We start from the raw sequence: 27643 nt of genomic DNA on the forward strand, positions 1-27643 counted from the left end.
TAATGGCCCCATATTTTTTCCCCTCCTCTCTCTCTCTCTCTCTCTCTCTCTCTCTCTCTCTCACACACACACACACACACACACACACACACACACACACACACACACACACACACACACGCCCCTTTATTTTCCTTCTCCTGAAACTGAACTCTGCAGTTTTCCTTTTTCCAAGTCACACATCGGACCACATTTTATCGTGCAGGACTCTCTTTTTGCTACTGACATGCTCCTCTGCATCACCGCTGCTGTGTTCATCCTCTTCCTCACAGGTAAAAACTATCTTCATAATCTACACACATTTGTTTGATAGATAAAGACAATCAAAATGACAACAAAATCAGATAAACAAATGTTATGAAATTAAAGGGACTTTTAACAATTGGGCATCCTTGACAGTGTTTTTCTAAAAGTTAAAACACTAAAGCTACATCTGTTTTGAGTGTTATGCTTTTTTTTCTTCTTTTTTTTCGCCTTGGTCTTGGTCTTGGTCTTGGTCTTGGTCTTGCTCTTGCTCTTGCTCTTGCTCTTGCTCTTGCTCTTGGTCTTGGTCTTGGTCTTGGTCTTGGTCTTGGTCATGGTCATGCTCTTGCTCTTGGTCTTGGTCTTGGTCTTGGTCTTGCTCTTGGTCTTGGTCTTGGTCTTGGTCTTGGTCTTGGTCATGGTCATGCTCTTGCTCTTGGTCTTGGTCTTGGTCTTGGTCTTGGTCTTGGTCTTGGTCTTGGCCATGGTGGACGTTGGAGTCTGGCAGTGTGAAGGACAGGTGCCTTTTATACAGATAAGTTCAAACAGGTGAAATTAATACAGGTAACGAGTGGGGAGTAGAAGAGCTTCTTAAAGAATTATTGCTTGTTTGTAGGTGCCAAATACTTATTTCACACAATAATTTACGAATTACTTCTTTAAAAATCATACAATGTGATTTCCTGGTTTTTTTCCTCCACATACTGTCTTTCACACCTGAAGTGTACATATGATGAATATTAGAAACCTGTCTCGTCTTTTTTAAGTGGGATGACTTGCACAATTAGTGGCTGCCAAATACTTTTTTACCCCGCTGTTTATTTATTAATTTCATTATTTGACAGGGACAGTACACATTAATGAACATTTATGTAAATGTGTCAGTATTAGCTGCTAAGCTCGTTTTCAACTGTATATACATATTTAGTGTAGAAGTCATTTTCTTTCCTTGCTTCCTGGAAACAACCCTCACCAATGCTGTGGTCACATCTGTATTAAATCCAGATGTGGTGAATAGCTGTGGCGACTATATGACGAATGAATGTGTGACAAGAGCGTCTCATCACCTCTGACTGTGAAAGTGGTTCAAACGATGACGGATTTGGAATGATCTGCTACTACATGTGCTGACCAAGCAGTTTACTTACTGTTGGCTTCAAATCAGTGCTTGATCATTATTGAAACGTTCCTCTGTGGATGCATCAAGCATTCCTTTAATCCTCAATCATGTTTGTGTGTGACCTGAAATCCACTTTATGAAACACAGGAAAAAGACTTAAGATTGCAACTCTATGGACAGAAACCATCGCTGCTGCACAGACTCTGCCTGTTGTTTTCATGTCTACAGCATGTATTGCTCTCCTCAGTGTAAAAATAGATTGTGAGGATTTTTAAAATAATGTTTTGAGATTTCATGCTATTTCTGTTGATCGTTTTCTTTTTCCCTCTTGTGGTTAGAAAACAGAATATTTGTGGTCTTAAATCATTGGATGAGGTATTTCCTACAAATCCAAAACAAAGCACATAGTTTCGTCAATATATTTATTCATTGCAGCCCTGAAAGCAATGTATTATAAACCTCAGGAAACACACCCATCATCAGAGGTAAGGTGTATACATTTAATTTTTAATTTTTAATTTATTTCTGAGATGAGGCTATCACAAGGCCCTTAAAACTTAGTGCACATCTGATGCGCACACTTAAACTAGGATGAAAATGCAGTAAGTGAAAAATGAAAAATGAGAAAAAAGTGACAAACACCCAAAATCAGAGGAAATGCTTTAGTAAGACTTTAGTAAAGCATACGAATTCAAAAATTTTGGACATGAATGAAATTAAAAATGAGATAAAAGTGAGTCACATGCAAATGAAATTCTGCACCACTTGCTTTCTTAAAGTGATGAACTATTGTAGTGAATGGTATTGATATATGAATTCCCCTGATATAAGGGAATATGACTTTCGGAGTAAAGTGACTGTGAAACATTAGGAGTAAAATGCTGGTGAAATGTTCACTCTGCTCATCTTCATGTGTTTAGTATTGCATTTGCTGCATTGTTAAAAAATTAAACACAACAAGACAAAAAGGGCTTGAAAGACAGGAAGTGCTGTTTGGCATTTACAGGCTGGAAAAATCCCACTCGCCATCACTTTGGGGATATCTACAGGAAATGTTTTTCTCCAACTACAGAGAACAAAAGATAACAGTAAAAATAAATTCTAAAGAACATCCTTCACTGGTGTCACAATTAAAAAGGTGACCATTAAGACGCATGGTTTCCAACGCAATCAACATTTCAAAAACAAGCACAATTCTCTGCAGTGTCCATTGTAAAACCAGGTGTCTGGTGACTGGGCTTAGAGACCTGACAGGAAGTTGTGTAAATGTGAGTGTTTGTTTGGAGAATCTTAGTGTGACCTACATTGTAAGAATAACATTAAATCCATCTGCCTGTGTTTGCAGCTGGCTCAGGGACCACAGTGTACGACAGCTACGGAGACTTCACAGAGGAGGACAGCACTCCTCAGCTGGACTACAAAGGTGGTCGTGTATTTTGGTCTCTATGTGCAGAGTTTGCATGTTCTCCCTTAGTGTGTGGGGTCACCTTACAGAAAATGGTCAGATTATGGTTTGTATTTACTTTTTGGCTAACCTTACCTAATTAGGGATAAAGCACAGCAAATTGTAATTGTGTAATCGATAATTGATTGAAATTACGATCTGTTGCTGTTGTAGCCATAATTTAATTTTAGTTGAGTTCAGATAATTGACTTTGTAATTGTAATTGCCATGGATATTTTTATAAAAACTGCCATTTACAATTTAATGAAACACAAACCTGTGGAATCACGTTACAGTTCCATGGCTTACACAGACACACACACACACACACACACACACACCACGCACACACACACACACACACACACACACACGCACAAACACACGTAGTTAACAATTATTAAAATATGTTTCAGATCTACTTTTCCCACTACCTGTCACTTCTCTTGAGAATCATTTTATCATTTTGAAATACTGAAAATCTCAGGTTATACTGACAGAAAAAGGGCTCAGACGCCCCGCACCAAAAATATTAACACCAATATTTTCATGGATAAGGAAGACTCAGAAAATCAAGAGTTGAGAAACAAATTGCATCAATAATATTTTTTGTGTGCATTTTACAGCTGACTTGTTATCATAAGAGATGCTAACAGAAAGCTAACGCTAGAAGATTACAGTTTACAGAATTATTTACTTCAGACTCAGTAATTGTAATTTAACTTTAGTAATTGAGAACAAAATTGTATTTGACTTTCAGGGGAAAAAAATAATTGTAATAGGAAAAAGGTATAGTCAATGTAATCGTAATTGACTTGTAATTGGACATGCATAATTGAAGATGTAATTGTAATTCAAAATTGTAATTGACCCCAACCCTGAACTTATGCATATATGATTCATATTGATCAATTTCTAACCTTCTTCCGCTAGATCCATATTGGTGTCACCCTCTGGGTCTGACCAATGGCGAGGTGACCTGCCACTCCCCTCGAGGTGGGGCAAACAGGAGCTCGTTGGGCACCCGCTGTGACATGAGGTGTGATCGAGGATATCGGTTGTTGGGAAAAAACTCCCTTCAGTGCCTCACTAACAGACGCTGGTCAGGGACCGCCTACTGCCGAAGTATGTGCAACTCACACTTCAAGATCCAATAGTTAATAAATGAAGAGCTTATCTGTTCAAGAACTACAAAGCTCCCATCAGACAAACAAGCACCCACTGTTTACTTTCACAGCTGATCTGAAACAATACATATTTTGTTGCAAAAATGGAAAAGTGACTTCCTTTCTATGGGTTGTAACCTGGCTATTACAATCAAATTTTGCCATTGGCTGAGAATGGTGGTTTGTGACATTTTGGTGGCTTCTTACATCATGAACCACCACTGTTAGCCCCTCCCCCCTATAAAAACTAGCACATAATCTGTGGCGAGTAGGCGGGATTGAGAGAATTGTAAATAAAAAGGTGAAGTGAGTATTGTGTTGGTTGTTAGCATAACATACTGTAGGTTGTTCTTTGGAGGTTTTATAGACCATATGTGTCAAACTCAAGTCCCGGAGGCCAAATCCAAATCAATTTCAGAGCATCCGATTTGACCCTCAGGAGAAAGTGTAAATGAAAAAGGAAACTGGAATCATTATGCAAATTACCAAAGAATTCAGTTGTAAATTGTTGTTGAAAAAACTAATTTTTCCAAAATCCTGCAAATTTTCTCAAATTATTTCACAAAATATTCCCAAATTCAATAAAATTTGGTCCAAAAATAAATAAATCAAAGGAAAAGTAAGTATCTGCCACTTATTGCTGATATAGTGTTGATGCCTTCCATACTTTATGTCTAATTTCTAACTGCAAGTGTAAACTTGAGCACATTAATGTTGAAATTGTCCGTTTTCCCGCCGAAAAACCTGCGGCCCACTTGTGATGATCAAACTAGTCCTTATTTGGTCTCTGAACTAAAATGAGTTTGATGCCCCTGCTACAGACTGTGTCTTAACTTCTCCAGAAGCCCCGCCCATAGTCAAGGCATTTTTTGAATTTACAGCCTAGATGCACAAAACAATACCAGCCAACACCTCAGGGTTTAGTTACTCTTTGAGGTCTCTAACGCTGACATTTCAGATATTCAAAGCCTTGTTGCATTGCATCCAACAACATTACAAATTAAACATAGCAGAAAGGGAATCAAACATATGGCAGTGAAGCTAAACACAAGGGTTTAGGCTTACCTGAGTCAAACTTTCTTATGAAATAGAAAAGTCAGAAGTAATACTGCCCTTCCCAAAATGAAACAGGAAACTTGTGGGAAACAGCAGAGGAACCTGATTGGATGCGATGGAGGTTTTCAACCTTTCTGTGTGTGGTACCTTTAGGGATGCGATGTCACTTGCTGCCCCTCATCCCTCATGGTCGATACACCTGCACTCAAGGCTTCGTGGTGGACTCTCGCTGCGACTTCACCTGTGACCCTGGCTATCGCATCGATGGCCAACAATCGCGCATATGCCATCATGGAGGCTGGTGGAGCGGAGAACAGCCAGTGTGTGCAGGTACATCAAGGCCCCATGAAGAAGTTATGCAGTAACAAAACTCAACTAAAGATATATATATTGCTGTGTAAAAACCAATGGGATACATGCACAAAAACAAATCAAATGTCCATTGGCTTTGTTTTCTTCTGCAGTGATTCAAATCCACAGATAAACATCCAACTTTTTCCTCTTGGCCCAAGTATACAAAATGACGTTATCTGGACAAGCTTGTTTTAGTCTTTTGTTTAAAGTTGTTACATGAGCATGAATCCTAATTTGGTTTATCTGAGCTGTTTTCCATCATTCTTTCCCATAACCAGGCCCACATGTGTGTGTACACTCCCACAAAAACAGTTCCTACATCAGTTTTTGGGAAATCCTCCAGGCTCGGTCCCTTCGTGTTGATTCAGTATTTATGTGTAGCTTGTTGTAGCCAAAACAGTCCTAAAAATGTGTTTTCTCTGGTACTACATTGAGTCAGGTTCCCACCAATCTATTTCAGACACTGATCCTCCAAAGATTAAGTGTCCTCCATCCAGACTCAAGGTTGCGGAGCCTGGAAAGCTCACCACCAGGGTGACGTGGGATCCACCAGTCGCCACAGACACTGCAGACAAATCTCTGGAGTAGGTCACTGCTTCACTCTGCTTCTGTGTCCATGTATTTGTAAGGTGAAAATAAGCATTTTGGACTTTTTTTTGTTTTCCATTCGGCAGTGTGATTCTCGTTGGCCAGGAGCCAGGGAGTGACTTTGTAGAGGGAGGACACATTATTCGATACAAAGTGTACGATCTCGCCAGGAACAGGGCGGCCTGCAAGTTTATAGTACGTGTCGAGGGTAAGCTTTACACAAACCTGCATTATTCACTGCCACACACACCAGAGTTCACTTTACTTCTAACTTCTTCTTGGTCAAAGTGAGAAGATGTCCAGAACTGCCCTCGCCTATGCATGGTTACCTCACCTGCTCTTCTGACGGCAACAACTACGGCGCCACGTGCGACTATCGCTGTGATGGAGGATACGAGCTGAGAGGCGTGTCAAGTCGGGTCTGCCAGTTCAGCCGCAACTGGGGCGGAGAACCAGCCCAGTGTGTCCGTGCGTACTGAGCCTGCATGCGCTATAACAGGGGTCACCAACACGGTGCACGCGGACACCAGGGAGCCCTCATGGACCAACATACTGCTGCACTTTATGAGTTTTTGTATTACATGCATAATTTTTAAATGTTTATTTTCATTGAAACATTGTGACAAATGTTTTTAGGTGTCACAGATTTGGTATATGGGTTGTGATAAGATAAGTTTTTAAAAAAAATACATATTGGATTTTCAGAAAATACTACATAATGGTTAAATTGGACCAACATGCTACATTTTTTATGATTATTTAAAATTGTTCTTGGCTAGTAATTAGTAAAATAGGAACATGATGATTTCCTGGAATGTAATGAAAATTAGGAGAAATAAAGTGTTGCACGATAAAACTTACAGTGAAAATGTAGTGCTTTTTAGACTGGTAGCCCTTTGGACTATTCACTAGCATTAAAGTTGCCCACAGTTTCAGGAAGGTTGGTGACACCTGCACTATAATGTCTGTGTAGTAGTGGTACAGCTGCAAATACCAGCACCACAATGTAGAAAAGTGGGTGCATTGGAATGTGGAGTCCTGCAGACCAGGGGTGTCAAACTCATTTTAGTTCAGGGACCAAATATAAAGTAGTTTAATCATAAGTGGTCAGCAGATTTCAGGCGGGAAAACAAGCAATTTCAACAATAATTTCCCCAAGTTTGCACTTTGATGTAATAAAGTATGTAAGGCGCTGACAATATCCAAGCAGCGATAGATATCAGTCCCTGCAGGATTTTCTCTTTTAAATGTCATTGATTTTGTGGCTAATTTTTATTTAATTTCTTGCAAATTACGAGAAATAATTTCAGGAAAATGTAGTCCTTTGAACAAATTGAGATTTAAAGTGATGCCAGTCATTTGATAAAGGCAGTCATGTGCTAAAAGCGTGGGAAAATTGCGGAATTAATATTGTGAAGTTTAATTGAATTTGTGTATATACGTAGAAGAGTTTTTTTTTTTTTACTTTCTCCTGCATTCCAAATTAGATGGTTTAAATGGCCGGATTTAGCCCCCGAACCTTGAGTTTGACACACATGCGGTAGACAGATACAGTACATAGAAGCATTTTTACTTCCTTCTTACAGTGATTTTTTTGTGTGTGCCACCCCTAAAACTTTGCCAAAGTACATTTGAGTTGCCTTTTTTAAATAATGCAAAAAATTAAATAAAATACATATATATATATATATGTATTTTATTTTATTTTATCAAAATTATTCTACAATTGAACTCCGAGAGTGGACAGACATCTTCATTTTAGTTCCAATTTTGCCTTTGGTACAATACATTAATATTTTAGGCTGTATTTGCTGGACTGTAGCGTAAAGTATTTTTGAACACCTTCTGAAAGAAGATTGGCAATGTCGCAAATACTAAAATGAAGTATATTCAACTAACAATATAAACAGGAGTCATAGTTTTCTCTGGGTTTACTGCTGCTTATAGGGGAAGTGTGCAATGCATTCTCTCTGAGGTAGATTTAAAGACGAACTTTGCCACTAATTACATAATGTATAGCTTAAATGCATGTGCCTATATAGCATAACTATATGGGTTGAACAGTCACTTCCTCTTTGCAGCGATGGAGTTTAGAGCCGACGTGAAGACGGCCCCAGCTCTCCTGGATCAGTTCTATGAAAAGAGGAGACTGCTGATCCTGTCTGCACCAAACATTTCAGACTCGGACTACCAACTACAGAATTTCATGATACAGGTGAGAAAAACTTGTGTTGATGAAATAGTTTAGTACAACAAATAGTAAGAACCTTAAAATCTGTTTCCTCCAGAAAGCCGACTGTGGGTTAGACCTCCGTCATGTGACCGTCATCGAGCTCCTGGGCTCGCCGCCTCGAGAGACGGGTCGGATTAAAGAAAGTCAGCTTCAAGCTGAAGTCATAGAGGGTTTGAGGTAAGACTGAGATACATCAGTTATTTATTCAGATGCTGGTTTGGGTTCTTAGGAGCTTTTAAACGTTTTTTTTTGCCTCCAAATAACAAAAACAAACCAGTGGAAAATTAAGTACATGGAACCACTTTCTGCTTTTAGAGGAATTGATGGCAAGCCATTAACGCATTAACATCTGGTTTCTTTTTTCTTGAGAGCTTCTTGCTCAGTTGAGTCTGAATCACCTCTTAGGAGGCACAAGTAAAGATTTTTCCAGTCACTGTGAAATTTGATCCACAGGTATGTCCCAGCTTTTCCAGACTGGAAAAATTCCCTGTAAACAAAGTTTCTCTGACAGACAAATATCAGAGCTGAGTAATACAAAAAGGCAGTGGCTATCTGTACGGTTGCCGAATCAATATACCGACATTCTATCTGTAAGTAGCGCTCCTGTTTGGCCTGTTTAGGTCATGTGATAGGTCAGTCATTGGCCGGTTTCGGTTGCGTGACGAAGACTAAACCTTACTAAACCTAACCCCAACCCTAAAAATTGTTGCGATATAGGGTTATAACCTAACCCCTAATCCTAACCTTAACCCTAAAACGCTACGTACTTGTACTTCGATAACCGTACCAATAGCACTGGGGGTTGTCCGTACGGCAACCGTACAAATAGACACTTTTATAGACAAAGTGTTCCAACAGCTTGCTTTGTTGTGTTTTTTCTGCAGACAGGCGTTCAGAATCTCCAGAGGGTATTTCAGTATGGTCCTGCTGGATAAGCTCGGGCTGGACCGAGAGCGCTTCATCGTTCCGGTGGGCTCAGAGGAGCTCTTCTCCTACATAGACAGTTTCATGATGAATGAAGAGGAACGAGAGAGGTTTGAGCGCTACCGAAATTTCTGCGATGGAGCTGCTGAACATGTAGAAGAGGAAGACACACAACCAAACTGAAGCCCTGTCTAACGTAGACCTGGAAATGAAAGTGTCCCTTCTCTGTCTGTATGGGCCTACATTATCGCTGTCACAGTCAGCAAGATTATTCAGCAAAATAACAAGTGATGAACACAAACCTAATTAACATATCATAGCATGTGGAATTCTAAATTTGCCCATCCAACCCTAAACAGGCTGAATATTTGTCTGATGTTGAATGTCACAGAATTTGTTCACTGTTGGATAGAAATATATATTCTTATATTTTTAGATAAATCACTAACTTAATTACAAAATAAGAGCACGAAGAGAGAAAACCTCCACCAAGTGCCAAATATCTGGATCAGTGATCCTGATCATGGTACCTTGATCATAAGCAACACTTTAAAGGTTTGTTTAAAATGTCTATCCCCATTAATGTGCAATCCGGATCTGAATCAGATCAAACTCAGGGGCGTTATTCAGTCAATTATGAATCAAGATTTGAATTTTCTTCCCCAACCATTCCATTGTCCTACCCTGATTCCCTCTTCCCTATTCCCTTCCCCCTCTCCTCGACACATCACTGTCCTCTTATTTTATATTCTCCCTTTAATAAAGTTTTTCTCACCCTTCCTTAGGGAGGGCAGGTGATGGTCACAATTATGCAATAAAACAAATTCATTTACAGTATTTAATTGCAATAACAAAACATGCGCTGCTGTTGTAAAAAGATTGCACATCATGTAGTATTGACCTTCAAAAGCATGTGCAGACAAGGTAAAAAATGTAAAAATAAATTTAAAAAAAAGAACTTTTGCCAATGATGAAATTTGATCCAGAGTCAGTATATGGATCCAAATCCCCTCCAAAATGGCGTGAAGTCTATCATCAGTTAAAATGTTGTCAAAATCTGTTATGAACTTTTGACGTAACCCTGCAAACAAACAAACACACACATAAATAAACGCTGGTGAAAATATCCAAATTTTATCAAATTCTTTTATTAGCTTAATGCTAATGTTTCACGGCCTCCAGCAGCATCTTTCACTGACCAGTAAAGGAATAGTGTGTCCATAACGTGGTCATCCCTTGGCATTAATGAGGCTCCGCCGTCACATACTCCTTCCTGCTGCTTACAAGCCACGCCCTCTTCATCATCTATAAATAACTAAATTAAAGTCCACTCTGAAGGAATACAAAGTTTGGTCATGATGTCTGTAATTATATAAAGACATGTATAACACAAACAGTGAAACACAAGAAATTGTGACACTAATGCATTCAGATAATCAGGGATTAAAGGTTCACTCCTGAGCTTTTTCTGAAATTAAAAACGCTCTTTTGACATTTAGGCTCAAACTCACCATGAGAAAGGCAGTTGTTGTGTTCAGTTATTTTTTATTGGACAAGGAGAATATTCAAGGCACCCACCCTTGATGTTAACGAACCTGTACAATGTCTATGTATAACAAACGTTTTAATGCACATTGTATAAACATCATTTTACAATAAAGTATTTTATATAAAACCCACTGACATGTTATAACATGGTCAACATTTGTGAGATAAAGTTGTTGTTTTTTTTTTATATCATTGATTATAATCTACTTCTGTACATCTCACTGTGAGGCTGTTGTACACAGTTAAAAGTAGCATATTTTAACACATTCTGTGCAATACATTTATCATAATAAACACTCGACTAAACAAAGTGACAATTTCGTTGTTTTAAACGGTAAATGTGACGCTTCGCCACGAGTCAAACAAATGCGTCAGTATTTTCTGGTGAAGATTGACATGTCAGTAGATGTCTGCTCATATTTGTTTTGAAGGCCTCAATTTCTCTGTGTCTCACATGTAGGATCTTATTTAATGATCCAGGCCTCATTTCCCCTTAGATTTGCCCATCGTGGAGCGGAGAGGAAGAGTTCCCTCTGCCCATGAGTCAGGGTACTGCATCATCTTCTCCCATAGATCCACTTCCTCTCCAACAGAGTCCATTTCCACCTCCTCTTTTCCTATTCTTATCATTCCTGCAGAGATAAAGCAAACCACAAAGTTGTATTAAATATCAATTCGCGTACCGTTCGTTCTTTGGTTATGTTGTTTCAAAACCAAGAAAAAAAAACGGATTGTTTTTTTTGTTATATTAATTTAAAACCAGAAACAGGAAGATGGAAAAACCAAATACAAAAAAAAAAAACAGTGTATTTCTGATATATATATATATATACCGGAAAACCAATCAGAAATACACCGTTTTTTGTTTTTGTTTTTTGTATTTGGTTTTTCCGCTTTCCTGTTTCTGGTATTAAATGAATAAAACAAAATCAATTTTTTCTTTTTTTTTAAAATTTGGTTTTGAAACAAAAAAACCAAAGAGACAATGGCAATCTACAAAATCGTACTTTAAAAAATAAAAAAAAAAACAAGAGCAAATAATTCACACACTGTATTGTAAGGAGAGCAAACCCATGGTTCTGTGACTGAGCTACTGAATCTTAACGTGACCATAAAACTAAGTCCAGATCTGCCTTGTAACTATAGAAGTGCCCTTGTGATGACTGAAACCAGTTAAACAAGATGTTTTCATCATTTTTTGTTCTATCAGCTGAAATCTAGAACACAACTCTCAGTGCTGGATTTACAAATGAACAGAAAGATTCAGTGTTTAACAATTAATACATACACTAAAAAAGAATTAAGAGCTACTTTTAGCAGGCAAATCTCATTTTATTCACTGTAGAATAGACAACTTTTTTCTAATTTAACTGTACATGTTAAACTATTAATTTTGCTTCCTAAAAAGTGGAAATCCTCTATATTAGTGGTTCCCAATCTTTTCTGTCCTGTGTACACCCTTTGCATTTTTGTCAAATCGTGTGTATTGCTTTTATATCATTAGTACCTGCTCCATAATTTCAAATGCTTTTTAATTTTGTGGATAAGCGGGTTCTCCTAAACCCTTAACTGTGTCTAAAGCTTTAAAACATTGAGTGAAATTTAAAATGGAATTTATTAAAAACAGTGTCAATACAGTAAAATGCAGCTAATTATTGTCTCCTATTGTCAAAAGTGTGATAAAAAGGCCTCAGCATAAAATAAATAAATTACAAGAAAATGTTGCAATTGTACTGTTAGTTTGTGGTGGATTCGTCCAAAAAAAAATAGCTTAAAAAGCAACTAGGAACTGATTTATTTTTAATCAATTGCTAAATCTTTCCAAGAACCCCCTGCAATGTGCTCCTGTACCCCTGTTTGGGAACCACTACTTAATTTGGCTGGAGGCATTTTATCTTTCTTCTCCAGCTTGAGAAACAATGTAATCTGTTTCCTGACATTTTGAAAAACCAAACAACAAATCTGTTCCTTCAGAACTACCAGACAGAATTACGTTGGTCCATCGAAAAGTAAAAACTAATGTTAGAAACTGGATTTTTTATTTTTTTTTTATTTTTTACATAGGCTAGATTTCATTTTAATTATTATTTTGTTGTCAGTTTTGCAAGAACATGTTTCCTATTTATCACATCATCCTTCCATAAACCATCTCAGATCTGCTGCAAGATTGACATGTTTACTAAATAAGCTGATATCCGGAGTTTCCGAGAAATCTATGTTATGTATAATTCTTTTGAAATGCGAAAAAATACCAAACTAGTCTTTAAATATGGTCTACTGCCGGTGGTCATTCATATACATTAATGTATATAAGTCACGCCTTCGTCCTATAGACACCTATACAAATGGAAACGATCGACGACTTTGCCCAGCCAATAGGCTTCGACTTCCTGGAGCGAGGACTGTCAATCAAAGTGAATGTGCGTGCTGCGGAAACTGTGCACGGCAACGAGGCCGCGCAATTCAAACAGGTATCACTCTGAGCAGCTTAGCGTCATGGAGGAGTTACTCCAGTTACCTATTCCACGATTACCAACCTAAAAAGCTTCTACTAAAGCTTCCGGGTACAAAGCTTGTGGATAAACATCTTCTGCTTTTAAAACAATTCCGAGCGGACCAAAATTTGGCGACATTTCTCATGGACAGGTAATAAAAATGTTTTAATCAAAAGTTATGGCACTCTAACAACAAATGTGTAGTTTTTGCAGTTATGCGATTTTGTTATGTTTTGCAAATGCGCGTGAACAAACGTAGAGGCGTAGCTTCTGTTAGATTGGCACAGGCAGGGGAGGAAGTAGAGCTGTTGAGGGGGGGACATCGAGATGTTCTCTCAGAAACTCATGATAGCAGCTTTAAGGCCAAATTATCCTTTATAAAAAGGTGATCTCTGGCTAAATCCCAAGTTGCAACCCTTCCATCACTTTTTGATGTTCTCATACAGTATTTGCTGAGTTGTCTGATTAAGTAATGTGTTCAAATGCTAATTTTGATGCCCAACATGTTCAACCCAAGCCAGCTTTGGTTTCTAACCTTCTCCGCAGCTCAGACGGAGTCCCCCCAGGAACTCGTTGCTCGTCATGGCCTCTTTGTCCCACACCGTCAGCTCAAGGCACATTTCCTTCAGCTGCTCCAGAGTCAGGTCCTTGTACACAAATATGTGGTTGTAGTGGGGGTTCAGGTTCTTCTTCACTATAGATGTCTTCCTCTTTGTGGACTTTGCTTTCGTAGGAAACAAATACCTGCAGAACGACCACGCATTAAGCAGTTTGTCTACGTGGCAGAAGGTAGAAATCGATAGTTTGCTACAAACCCTTTGACGAAACTGTCTGATGTGCCTCCAGGTTTCATAGCCATCAAGTTCTTGGCCTCTTTAATGAGGACCTGGAGTTCTCCTCCCTCCGTGGGCGCTGCTTTTTTACCTGGGAATAATATATAATTAAAAAAAAAAAAACACGAAATAATATGTTAATCAGAGGAAACAGCCTGGGCCAAATGTATTTACCTTTGACATTCTCTGCAGCTGGTTTTTTAACTGGGATGTACTTCAGGGAGATCACCAGCTCTCCTTTGTACTGAGCGAAGGCTGTGGTCAACCCAGTGGGTGCTGGCTGTTAAAGGTACATACAGTGAATTAATAACACCAAACTACTTTAACATGCATCTTTTCTAAAGCTGTGGACAAGTAACAACAGCATATCTTCTTTCCGCCTAACTCCTAAGGCCACTACTTCCCGATTATGTACAAAAATCATAAAAAACTAACAAAAAAATGGTTGAAAAGATGGCTCAACTCAACAGAATAACAGCTTCCACTTCTCTTTCACAATAAGAGCTCTGAATATAGTGTATACACTGAAATATTTAAGAAAATACCTGATAATTACCACGATGCAACTATTATATGTATTATATTCACCAATATTTTACTACAAGGAATCTGATCGAATGTCTTTAAGCAAAGCACGATGAAGCTCTCAGATGAAAAAGCACACAGCACGTGGGAAACGCTCAGGGTAAACACTACGTGTGTACACAATTCATCATTGCTTTATGCCTCAGCTGCAGCTCACATCAAATGAACCTAGATTTGTAGAAAAGAGTCTGTGAAACTAGAGCACAGCCCCAGTAGCTTTGGTTAAATGCTGACAGAGCAATAACAAGGATATAAGCGATGTGACCTAAAGATAAAACAGAAGCCATTTTTATTTTATTCCTTTAAAGTGGTTGGATAGAATGTCCTACAAATTGGATAGCATTACTAGTAAATATTGAACTTATTTATTGATTAGATCTTCGAGTTTTCAATATTATAGTTTATGTGATTGAATTACCGTATTTTTCGGACTATAAGGCGCACCGGATTATAAGGCGCACTATCAATGAATGGGTCTGACTGGGTCTATTTTCATACATAAGGCGCACCGGACTATGAGGCGCACCGGTTTGTTATTATTATTATTATTATGACTCATTAAGCGAAATAAAATAGTCAGATAAGTCAAACTTTATTCAACTCATTAACAATAACTCTCAACATTGTTCAGGTTTAACACATAAAATACAGAATACACTCACTTTTTCAGTTCAGTATGTTGAAGCACAGTAGTTAATTTCATACATAAGGTGCACCTGATTATAAGGCGCACTGTCTTTTGAGAAAATTAAAGGATTTTAAGCGCGCCTTATAGTCCGAAAAATACGGTAAGTCTACAGACCAATCCAGTTTGCGTTTTGTGACGCTAATACATTAATTGGAAAATTAAATTTCAACAAAACACCCATGCTCATCAAATGGTCTGAGTAACTTATCTCTCACATAAAGCTAACAGTCATCAGCATTGGTATGTACAGACCTTTTTGTTTTACCAATAACACAGTTTTGTTTTTGTTTTTTTAACTAAAAATACTGTTAAAGGCATGTTGTTGAAATCAACCAATAAATAGATAATACTCATGGATTGTTAACCCTACAAAATGATTTTTAAAAAGAATAGAAAGCAGCTGTTTTATAAAAGGTTAAAGGATGTTTGATATTTAGGATATTCAAAACTAGAATATTTGCATTATCTGAAGAAAATGCAAGTGAGGATGCATGGCTGAAAAATAAACAGGCGACCCTGACGTCATCACCAATCAGGAGCCAGTCCCCCACCCCCCACCCCCCCACACACACACAAAAATAGAAAACAGTTGTTTTTACAAAAGGTTAAAGGATTTTTGTTACTTGGGAAATTCAAAGCAAATTACGCTGAAGCAATTTCAATATAACATTATATTTGAGTTAATGTAGTTAAAATAAAAGCAAAAGACACAAACATTCCGATGTCCATTTTTCCATGTCAATGACAAATGAAACTAGACACTTTAAACACAGTTTAATACTATAACTACTATTTCATTACTATGTCCTTTTTAACTTAAGGTTTTGTGTGATTTCAACTGGCACTTGGCCAATAACCAAATTGTGACGCAGGGTGGGGATTAAATTATTATTTAATTCATTACTGCTGACCTGTGCATTATTTGATATTTTTCTTAATGGATAATTGTAAATTTTTTCCACAGATAATTAGATGTGAATAAACATATGATGTTTAAAATGATGACATAAGGATCTACGTTTTTTTTTTTTACCCTTGGCATGAGGGCCACACGGTCCTCGTATGGAGAGTCGAGGTCTCTACTGTCCAGGCCGATGTCCACTTCTCCCAGGAAGGCGTTCCGGCTGAGACGACCATAATGCCACACAGAGATCAACAGGGAGCGGGTGAACAGCTTAGAGCGGCTGATGGGGTACTAATATTGGGAGAAATGGTTCATTAGACTATTTCTGTGTGTTTGTAATTCAATTATAATTCAATTACGACTACAGTGACCAGCATTTTTTCCAATTCCAATTAAACTAGAATTGTTGTTTTATTCTCAGAAAGTCAATTACCATTACGTTCACAATTAATAAAAGTTCAATTACAATTCGTCACAATTACAGAGCCTGAAATAAATTACCTAATAAAAGTTAACCTTCCTCTTGTGTTAAATCAAAGCTAAATCAGCTGTAAAAAATACCATATCATCATCATTTTCTGTTGGTTTCATTAAAAGGCTTCCTAATCAATGAAAATATTGGTATTAATATTTTTGGTGAGGGCGTCTTCATTCTTTTTGTTTTTTTTAAATGGTAAAATATGGGAAAGCTTGATTATGAAACATATTTTAATAATTGTTAACTACATACAGTATGTGTAGAACTGTAACATGGTTCCCCTGTTTTCCGTTTTAATTATAATTGACAATGTATATAAAGTTTTCATGGCAATTGCAACGACAAAGTTTTAAATATATGAAAAAAAAGGAAAACCATTAAATGTTTATACATCTAAATAATTACACATTCAGAAAGAAATCCATCCAGCTGATTTCTTGCTCAGTCCTGTCGTTTGGCGAGTTACGTTATTTAAATTGACACAACACTGAAAAACCGCGACACAAATCAATATTTGACAACAGCTATTCTACCCTGCAGTGTCAATATCAACCCAGAGATGTTGGTCCTGTTTCAGCAGCCAAGGAGCAAGGTCTCTAATCTGGGAGTGCCACTGTGCAAACACTTTCTCAAACCATCACCTTCAGTGTCTCATTGTAGACCGGGTTGGTGGTGCGCCTCTTGATGCTCGTCTTCCTCTTGCTCTGGCGAGACTTGTCCGGCATCAGATAACATTTGACGTAGCTGAAACATAAACAGGTCACAGAGGTTCACCCGGATCAAACGGTTTGATCAGCAGCCGTGTTTCCTGACTGAAGCCTGGGAGACGGCTAAAAAGGGGACTGGCGTTTAATTTCCTGTGAGACACACCTAATCACATCAGGGATGGGATTATTGGGATTCTGTAAACACAGCAGCTCCTTATCTACACTGATCACATTGGCTCTAACATCAGTGAGGGAAGTAAGCTCACAAGTGAAATCTGCAGAGGTCAAAGTAATGGATTACATATCCTTCTGAGTTTTTTTTTGTGTTTTTTTCAGTTGCGTTTGTGTATATCTGCAGTTGTCATGTGTTTGTAATGTAAGTGTGTGTACTTATGTTGTCATTTTGTGTATTTTTGCAGTTGTTTTGTGTATTTTTTCAGTCATTTTAGCGTGTTTACTTTAGGTAGCTCCTAAGTAAAGCACAGAAAGACCCATCAGAGGACAGTGACTGGTTGTTAGTTACATAACCCAAAGACAGAAATGAAAGTAATGGATTACAAGTACTCACATTACTGTATTTGAGTTGCTTTTATGGGTACTTGTACGTTTTTTGAGTATATTTCTAAATCAGTAATTATACATGTACTTAAGTGCATTTTAAAAGAAGTAAAGTAATTCATTACATTTTTACACCCAACCTTTACTGAATAAATTATATTTTTTGTTTAATATGATCAACGGACATTGTGAAACTACAAAAATCAGATTAAACTTAATGCACTGCACCAAAACAGCATTGAATGCCAGTTATTTTCTCAGTTTTAGAGTTAATTAGCTACAGTTTTATTTATTTACGTAGGTATTTTATTTTATTTTTTAAAGGTATTGTACATTTTAACAAACCTTTTATTTCATTTTATACATACGCCTTTGTAGAAAATAAATGAAGTCCAAATTGTGCAAGATTTAATCTCTTCCTTTTTAAGTTTATACATGAGATGTTTACTGTATGCAAGGGAACTGTGGCAAGATTTATTGCTAAAAATAAACACGGGGGGGGTGAAAGTAACTAGTATTTTTTACTTTGAGTACTATTGAATTGAGCTACTTTTTACTTGTACTTGAGTATTTTATGCATGACTTAGTTACATGTACTTGAGTATACTTTCAAGGATATATCAGTACTCTTTACACCTCTGGAAATCTGCTTTTTCAGAGGTGCAAATAGAACTACAGAGGTAAACAAACACCAAACGTCCCAAAGAATTCAAGTATTTACGGGTTGCAAAGCTGACGTGCGCTGTCACCGTAGGCCAAGTTGTAGCATTCCTTGATAAAGACGTGGAGACTCTTTGTCTGTTCGTCGTAGCTCAGAGAGAAAACGATGTCTCCGCTCACATCCACGCTGTCGAAGTCTCCTGCGTCGCTGTAAATGCTCGCCATGCTGCCCAGCGTACTCTGCACACACAAATAGTGGCATCAATTAGTCCATTACAATGTCTGTGGTTAGATAGATGGAGGGATATTTCAACAAAAGACACATTCCGGTTTATTCTCCAATGCAACTCTCAATTAAGGCAGAGATAGGCAACTTCTATCACAGCGGGGGCCACAGAAACGTGATTGTCTGATCCGAGGGCCACATTATTAACATTGACGTCAGCATTTAGAGAAATGACTAATCAGAGCATTAATACAAGACTGAAAAACACACATTTCGTGTGCTTTTAAATGACTTTTGTAGAATTTCTTGTCAATATGACAAATTTTTGTTGTCTTTTTGTGTGTTTGTCAAGTCATTATGTGTGTTTTATGTTAAATTTTTTCTGTCCTTGTTGTCAAAATGTGTATTTTTCTGTAATTGTGTGTGTCTTTGAAGTCTTTTTGTGTATGTTGTTGTTTTTGTAGTCATTTTGTGTGTTCAAGTGGTTGTTTAGTGTCTTTGTTGTGAATAACTTTTGATCTTTTTGTTGTTACTTTTTGTACTTTTCTTGACATTGCTTGGCATTTCTTGTGCATTTTGCTGTCGTTTTCCATTTTTCTGGAGTTTTGTGTATTATGTTGTCCTTCATGTAACTTCCAACTTCATTAATTACAATTTTGGTTTGGGGGCCGGATTAGACGGAGAGCCAAATGTGGCCCCCAGACCGCCAGTTGCCTATGTCTGATTTAAAGGTTTTTAGAACCAATACGCTGTAGCTTCCAGTCTGTCCTATAATATAATGATAATACATTCTAAACTGGAAAATAATAAACTGCAAAAATAAAGAGGTATTCTTGAGCCGTTCTTAAAAGGAAACCTTTTCCTTGAAGGTCGATTCACTCAATATTTACAATAGATCATTTGTTGGATTTAACTTTTTTTTGTAGGTCAAACTTTTTAATCCAGTGCTTAGATGTAATTAGAAACCCTTGTGTTTAAAGAGTAAGTAAAGTCATACTTTTAAACTGGAAAAACTAAACCAAAATAGAAAAAATGGTTCCCCTTTTTACATAACCACCAAGAATGATTCCTCAGTGTTCCTAAACTTGTTGTGTGTGAATATATGAACTAAAATGTGTATTGATGTATAGAAAATGTCTTTGTTGTATTTACGGTACTTATTTATGTCTTTTTAAATATGTTTTTGTCCATGTAATGCCCTTTTTTTCTGGATGACTTTCATTCACCTTTTGGTCTCCTATTTTATTTAATTTTATGCCAACAAGCCTCACGATTTGCAGCATGTATTTTAAAATACAGACTATCTACATTATCCTGCTTGTTTACTCCTTTTTTGTCTTTGTTTTTCTTCTGTCCAGTTTTGTCCATTATTAAATAAATAAATGAATAATTTCTGCTGAAAACAAATGTATTTGGGTTTGAAGAAGTGTTGTTGACTGATTGCTTCTTGTCTAAGTATTTCCGTTTGCCATATTTTGTTGTAAAAATATAAGTGACTGCTATTAATATCCAATTTTACTACTGGCTGAAAAAGGTGGTTTGTGATGTTTTGGTGTCTTCTTACATCCCTCTTTGCCCCGCCCCTTTTAAATTTTGGACTCTGCAATCTGTGATGAGTAGGTTGGATTGAGAGAATTGTGAATAGAGAGGTATAGTGAATATTGAGAGGATAGTTAGCATACAGGCATAGCATTGATTCAGTTATTTGCAGATTTTATAGTATAGACTGGGTGTGTCTTCACTACTTCAGAAGCTCCACCCATAATCAATAATTATTTTTTTTTAATTTCCAGCCGAGACGCACGTCAGCCAAAACCTAGGGGGTTTGGTTACTTTTTAAAGTTTGTCTTTTAACCGTGTCTGTTTTGTCTTATTGTTAGGATTTATATGTTTGATTGGCTAAAATGTGCTAAACTCTTTAATATTTGCACAACGTAAAGTAATATTTGAATTAAGACACCAAAAGACAACATCAAATTACATAAATATATAATTTTCTCAGTACAAAACAGTTTTAAACCATGACTTGTTTTATCTCTCTCCAGTAACCATGGAGACAGTTTACTTAATTTCAGACGTGCACTTTCGTTCATGCAGGAGGAAATGGTGATGTTACAGGTGCTCGTTCAGATTGGACCCCATCAGCGCGTGTTTTTCTTGGATGGGATGAAACTGAAATGAAATTTCATTGCTCTGATGCTCTGTAACGTGTGCAATGACAAAAAAAAGTTGACTCGGTTTCTATAAGACAAAATCAGCCATTCTCAGTGCGCCTGAAGAACAGAAATAACCCTCTACCTTTGAGCTGTGGAGACTGGACGAACTCAGTGCTATTGTCCTTTTATGAACATGAACCAAGCTGTCGATATCTTCATCCTCCTCTCCTTCATCTTCCTATAGCAGAGAGAGAGAGAGAGAGAGAGAGAGAGACAGAGAGAGAGAGACAGAGAGAGAGAGAAAGAGAGAGAGAGATATTTGACAACACCAACAGGGAGAAAATATCCAATGTCAACCTTGGAATAAATAATATTACTTTGGATAGGCCAAGTCTTTATTCAAAGTAATACATCCCATTAATAATGTGGCATTTTACGACATACAAAGCTCTGCCAAATTGAGCGGGAATAATCATTCACCTTCACATCCAAACCAGGAACAGAGCGGCTCCTCTTTCCCATCGATGTCCCTGAATTATCACCAAGTCCATCACGAAGGTCCAGGGTCGAGACAGACTCTGCAATGAAAAACCAAACACTATAACCCACATTTTCTCCTACAAACACATGCGTGTGTGTGTGTTCCGCACCTTCACCAGGATGTTTTGTGGGTCGTTTGACACTCTTCTTGAAGAGTCGGTCAACATCCAGCTCTGGATTCAGACCTTCTGGTTTTGTTTCCTGTCATGACAAAAATGGAGTGATCTGATCTGAAGAGATTAGGATAAGATATTCTACAAGTGTGGGAAAGTATCTTACAGTTGGAGGGTTGGTATGTTCACAGCTGACAGCAGCTGATTCAACTGGAACGATCAGACTAGAGACACTGGATCCTGCTAAACTGGACTGGAGGGAACTTTCCCTTATCTTGAGCCAACCAGAACTTGATTACACAATATATAAACACATTATCAACATTATAGCCCAGCAGATATGTCAAAAAGATGTTCACTTCTGAAAGAAAACATGAAAACTTGTACATGGGAGTTTTTGAATCTGCTTGATCCAATCTTAATGGAATCCATGCTGGCAAACCAACGGTTCCCACTCAAAATGAAGAAATCCAAGATGGCGACCACCTGTATTGCCAATTTGGATATTTTGTTCTAACTTTGGTTCTTTTTGACATGATGCATGATCCCAGTGGCAAATTATATGTTTTCAGGGTCAAGGAATTCAATAATATATCTTAAAATACCGTAAATTGTGCTCAGAGCAAGATCCAAGATGGCCACCATCCATATTGCAAATTCCAATCTTACATAACTTTGGTTCTGTTAGATGTAGAAAGATGATCTTTGTGGCAAAATGTAGGTTTTTGGGGACAAGGATTGTCAGGAATTAGCTTAAAATACTGTAAATTGCATCCAGAGCAAGATATAAGATGGCCACCGCAACGCTTTACACATGGAAAGGGTGAAATTTGCGATTTCTTTGCAGCCACAACTGTGCATGAAAACGATGCCTTTTAAAGGGTGAACAATTTGATTTCAATCCCCATTAAAACATGAATTAATATATCTATTTTCATTTATTTTTCAGGAAGATTATATGTATTGTGATCCTGGTGCATGCATGCATAAGCAATGATCTGATGATGTGTTTATTTTGCAGCACTTGCCAACATGTACAATTATTAAACCCAAACTTTTGATGTAGATATCTGAGTAATATTTAAATGAATGTAACATATGTTTCAATTCTTTTCAGGAAGATAAGTGGTGATCTTTTATAAGTTAAAGTCAATTCTTAAAGTAAATATATGATCAGTAGTTCACCTTCGTTTTTCTGGGGATACGTGCCTGGATTCAGTCCCCATCTTAGTGCTGGTAATACTGGCATTTTCTGCAGACTCTGTGTCGCTGCGAGCTGGCTTTGAATCGAAAGAGTCCTTTGATGCGATGGATACCGAGTGCTGACTTGTGTGGCTGTTAATGATAAAATGTTGTTTTTTTCTTAATCTGAACAACAAAACTACACATTTCCTATTCAAAGCAGACCAAACGGACACCTTTTGTTGTCTGGCTGAAAATTATCTCTGGGAATCTGCACAGGAGGAGGAGGAGGTGGAGGCCGATGAGGAGGGTGTGGGTTCAGTTCATTACTTTTTAACAAAGCCTCTCCTGCTGTCTCGCGTTTTTTTGCTGCAACACAGAGGAAAAAAGAAAAAAATAACGTACAAAAGGACAGTGTTAGTTAGCTGTTGGGCTGGAAAAACCCCTGCTGAGACTGCAGCTGAGCACTGTTTACATTCCTGGCTGAGCTGCTGATATGCGCTTCCTGAACTTCAACTCAACCGGTGGCTTTTTTCTTAAGGGAGACGCTGATAATGTCGTGTCCGGGAGCTGATGAGAAGCGATTTACCCTTTGATCATAGAACCAGTCGCTGGTCATTTTCTTTAAATCCCTGAAAAACAAGTGATAAACCATTAAGAAAACAGGATAGATGAACTTAAGTCACACCCATTCAAATGAAAAGCATTAATGCTTACACTAAGCAGATAGTTCATTCTGCATTACATTTACTTTAATAGCAAACACTTGGCAAACAGGTTAAAGTGGTTTCTTTTCAGCGCAGAGATCATAAATCCATGTATGTTTTGATTTGTAAATACCAAAATGTAGGTAATTACAACTCAACCAAAACATAACTTACAATTCTTTGGCACAAACGCTGCACACCCAGGACCCGTCGATCAGCACTTCTCGGCATGTGCGGCACACGCGGTGTTTGCACATCTTGCACTGGGTGGGGAACAACGTGAGCGCACTGAGAGGCTGCTGACATCGGCCACAGCTTCTCGGACTGTATTTTTCACTGCTGCGTTTGGCTCCTTTCCTCCGAATGTCAAGCAAGTCCACCTTCAGCTTCCTAAAACAAAAACAAGACAGAAACTTCAGACGGCAAGATAATTATTCAAAAAGAATCTTGCTGGAATTATTAAGCGGAAGTCAAGGAAACATCAAAGGAGACATCAAAGCAATCAGCAGATGCCTCTGAGGAAGACTGGCAGTTGACAGTCGAAACATATCAGGAGTGGTCTGAATAAATTAAACTCATCCTAGTTTTTTTCTATGTATTCCTAGTATGGGTGAAAATCTTCACTGTCAGCGACGAAAAGATAAAATACAAAAATAACAACACTATATAGATCACGCATCACCAAATGGCGGACCTCGGTCCGGACTCGGACCGAGTGATGGTTCTGTCCGGACCCGTGAGCCGTGACCAATCTCTGATAAATTTACGAGAATAGACGATTTTCATGGAGCATTTTTTCTGACGGTCTGAACTATAGACGGCGGGCGCTGCTACTCGAGTCAATACGGCAATTGCTTCACTCCGTTGAGCCAATCAAATCCTTTGTTTACCCTGCACGGCCGGCGCACCAGAGCAGAGAGGAAGAGACATGGCTTGTTCCAAAGAAGGAAGGTCGATGCGGAAACCGTTGTTTTAAAGATGAATGGACGGAGAAGTTTATGTTCATTCTTCCGGCAGGCAGTTCAAAACCAGTGTGCCTCATATGCTCCGAAAACGTCGCACTTAATTAAAAGTGGCAACGTGAAGCGGCACTACGAAACAAAGCACAGCTCGTTTGAGCAAAGTTTTCCCCTGAAGTCCGAGCTGAGGGCCAAGCAAAATAAACCGAACTGCAAGCCCAGTATGACAGGTCTACCCGACTCATCACGCATACATTTACAGCCCAGCAACGTGCAAACGAATGCTCTCTAAGGTATCGTGGATTTTGGGGGCAACAAAAAAAACCATTTAGTGATGGGACAGTTGTGAAGGAGTGCTTAAATGCTGTTGCTGAGACATTATTTGAGGGGAAACAAAAAGACGAGATGTGTGAAAAAATCAAACAAATCCCGATGTCAGCTTCAACAGCAACCAGAAAATCTGAAATATAGCAGATGATGTATTGGCACAGCTTGATGCAGCCATTCAGAGTGCACCATGCATTTCTTTGGCAATTGATGAATCTACAGATGTTACTGATAATGCCCAGCTTTTGGTGTATGTGAGATTTTTTCACAAAGATAAGAGGGAGCTCTGTGAGGACCTGCTGGGTGTAACACCCACTTGAAACACACACAGAGGAGAGGACATATATGCAGCAATAAAGAGATGCTGACAAAGAGGGGCATAGATCTGAAGCAGGTTGTCTCTGTCACCACGGATGGTGCCCCTGCCATGGTGGGAAAAGAGCGGGGGGCTGTGTCCCGGATGAAAGAGGACAACCCAGATCTTATTGCTTACCACTGTCTCATCCATCAGGACTGTTCTGTGTGCCACTCTATCAGAACATTTTGCTGAAGTAATGAAACCACAGTGATGAAACTCATCAACTCCTTAGGGCATCCTCATCCCTTCAGCATCGCCTCCTGAGAGAATACCTGGAAGATGTTGAGGCAAATGCCAATGACCTGCTACTGCACAACAATGTAAGGTGGCTGAGTAAGGGCAATGCACTGGGACGTTTCTGGTCTATTCGAAAAGAAATAGAAGCTTTCTTAAAGCAGGTTCAAGAGCCATGAGAGGCAACACGTTTTCACTGTTTCTGCAAGATGAGCACAAGATGGATATGGTTGCCTTTTTTGGTTGACATTACATCACATCTTAATGAAGCTCAATTTAAAGCTGCAGGGCCAGAACAATTCAGTTGCTGATTTGATGACAGCTGTTCGCTCTTTCCAGAGGAAGCTGGACATTTTTCAAAGAAGATATTGAAGGAGAGTGTGAACACTTCCCAAAACTGCAGGAACAGATGCAGGGTGAGAGAGATGTTTTCTCCCTATGTTGACTTCATCAACAAGCTGATTGAAACTTCAGTAACAGGTTCAACAGCTTCTGCCTTGGGCCACAGCTCCCTCTGCTAATTCAGAATCCTTTCCTGATCAGAGAAGTCAGAGGATTTCAAAGGAGGTGACACAGACATTCAAGTGGGCACATGCAGGATCTCTACAGCTTGAGCTGATTGATCTGCAAGGAAATGATGCATTAAAAGAGCATTTTGAGGCAACTGACCCTGCTACCTTCTGGCTACAGACTGTGTCTGAGAGTGTGTTCCCCGGTCTAACTAAAGTAGCACTGCACCCCTTGACCATGTTTGGATCTACTTACAGCTGTGAGTCAGCCTTTTCACCATGAACATCATCAAAAACAAGTACCGTTCTAGGCTGACCAATAGTCACTTACATGTCTGCATGAGGATGGCCCCTGACTCAATTCCAACCCAGATTTAAATCATTGGCAGGGCAGTCACATGCCCATTTTTCTCATTAAGAGAAAAAGAACAATCAAAAGAGACAAGGTGATGTCCAAGCTTGTTCTCCATTTTTTTCCCACTAAAAGAGCAATTTATTATTTATTATGTTCTTAAGATGTTGACCTGTCAGTTTTTTAGGCTGGGACCTCTTTGATTTCAAGGAAAATGTAGTCAGTGCTCTGTTTGCTTCTTGTTTGTCCCTAAAAGAGCCACTTTTTATTTATTATTCCTTTCACTTTTAAGAGAAAAAAATGGTTATTAGGCTCTGTTTTATTTATTTTATCTGAGGTTTCTGTTTTCTGAAAAAAGGCCTTAAATTTATTTGCCTGCAGGGACTACTTTTATTTATGGTAAAGAGCGAGTTACTATACAAGTTCACTCTGTTAAGGTTTCCTGCATTGACAATAAATATTATCGAAACCATATGAAAATGTGTGTTGAAATGAAAATGTTCGGACCTTTTACTTGGAGGAAATTCTAGTAACTGGACCTCGGTGACTTTTAATTGAATACCCCTGATATAGATGTTATTAGTACAGTATAAATCTATTGCAATACTTTATTGCACTTTAAAACTTTTTAAAATTGATGGTTGTGCAATGACTGAATATAAATACAGAAGCAGGAATCAACCAGTCAGAGCATTAGTGGCAGCTGTCGGACAGCAGTAGAGCGCAAACAAAAGGAAATGTCATGGATTGCAAAATAAGGAAAGGCAGGGAACTCTTTCACACACATTTTAAACTTTCCTTTAGGTGGGTGTGAAACATTTAAGTTAGTTTGTCACCTTTGCAAAGATGAAATGTTCTTAGAAGTACTGTACTTAAAGTTTCAGGTACACATCCATCATGAAGCAGAAATCTTGCTAATTTTGTTTAAACTTTGAGAATAAACCCACTGCTTCAATTGCATTTAATTTAAATTAGGTTCTGCACACATTGACATTAAAGAATAATTAGTTACTTTGGCCTTGGACTACATTAAAATAACTAAGTGGTAGGTGAAGCACAAAGCTCTGTCCTCACCGCACTCGCTGCTCCTCAACAAAGCCTTAACTCCTCGTCTCGTTGCAGAACCTCCAGGATCAGCTCCCGCTCAGATTCAGACAGGAAGCCCAGGTCAATCATGTCGGTCGCCTCTGGCATCATGTCGTCCTCGGACCCTGAGAGAAACAAACAGATATGCTGCTGTCACAAGGACAATATTGAGTACCTCTTTTTAAATGGAAATCTACAGTATGACACACGGGTGGATTAATGAGGTTATAGCCTGTTTGAAAGTAGATACATTTATCTATTCGAAAAGGGGGTAAAAATTCTACAATAAATGCCAACCGTGTACGCCGGG

At 38.3% G+C, this 27643-nt stretch overlaps 2 protein-coding genes across 2 annotated transcripts; one reads left to right on the top strand and one right to left on the bottom strand.

Moving 5' to 3' along the window:
• The first annotated feature begins 142 nt into the window (after positions 1-142).
• Positions 143-10807, top strand: srpx2 (sushi-repeat containing protein X-linked 2). Its single transcript, XM_028459374.1, has 10 exons — positions 143-272; positions 2709-2786; positions 3741-3932; positions 5183-5359; positions 5844-5967; positions 6058-6179; positions 6260-6439; positions 8053-8186; positions 8260-8381; positions 9089-10807. Exons 1-10 carry the CDS (start codon positions 227-229, stop codon positions 9309-9311), a joined length of 1398 nt encoding a protein of 465 aa, XP_028315175.1. The 5' UTR covers positions 143-226; the 3' UTR covers positions 9312-10807.
• sytl4 (synaptotagmin-like 4) lies at positions 10805-27453 on the bottom strand. The gene is given in 17 exon segments (XM_028459373.1): positions 10805-11308; positions 13707-13915; positions 13987-14095; positions 14179-14284; positions 16311-16472; positions 17301-17403; positions 18646-18824; positions 21109-21204; positions 21447-21544; positions 21617-21707; positions 21786-21909; positions 22805-22954; positions 23038-23170; positions 23324-23433; positions 23683-23898; positions 27322-27344; positions 27346-27453. Coding segments are annotated over 17 exon segments (2157 nt in total). The 5' UTR covers positions 27445-27453; the 3' UTR covers positions 10805-11159.
• Positions 27454-27643: the final 190 nt, after the last annotated feature.

This window comes from Gouania willdenowi, chromosome 10 (assembly GCF_900634775.1).
Source record: "Gouania willdenowi chromosome 10, fGouWil2.1, whole genome shotgun sequence".
In the NCBI taxonomy this organism is placed as follows: Eukaryota; Metazoa; Chordata; class Actinopteri; order Blenniiformes; family Gobiesocidae; genus Gouania; species Gouania willdenowi.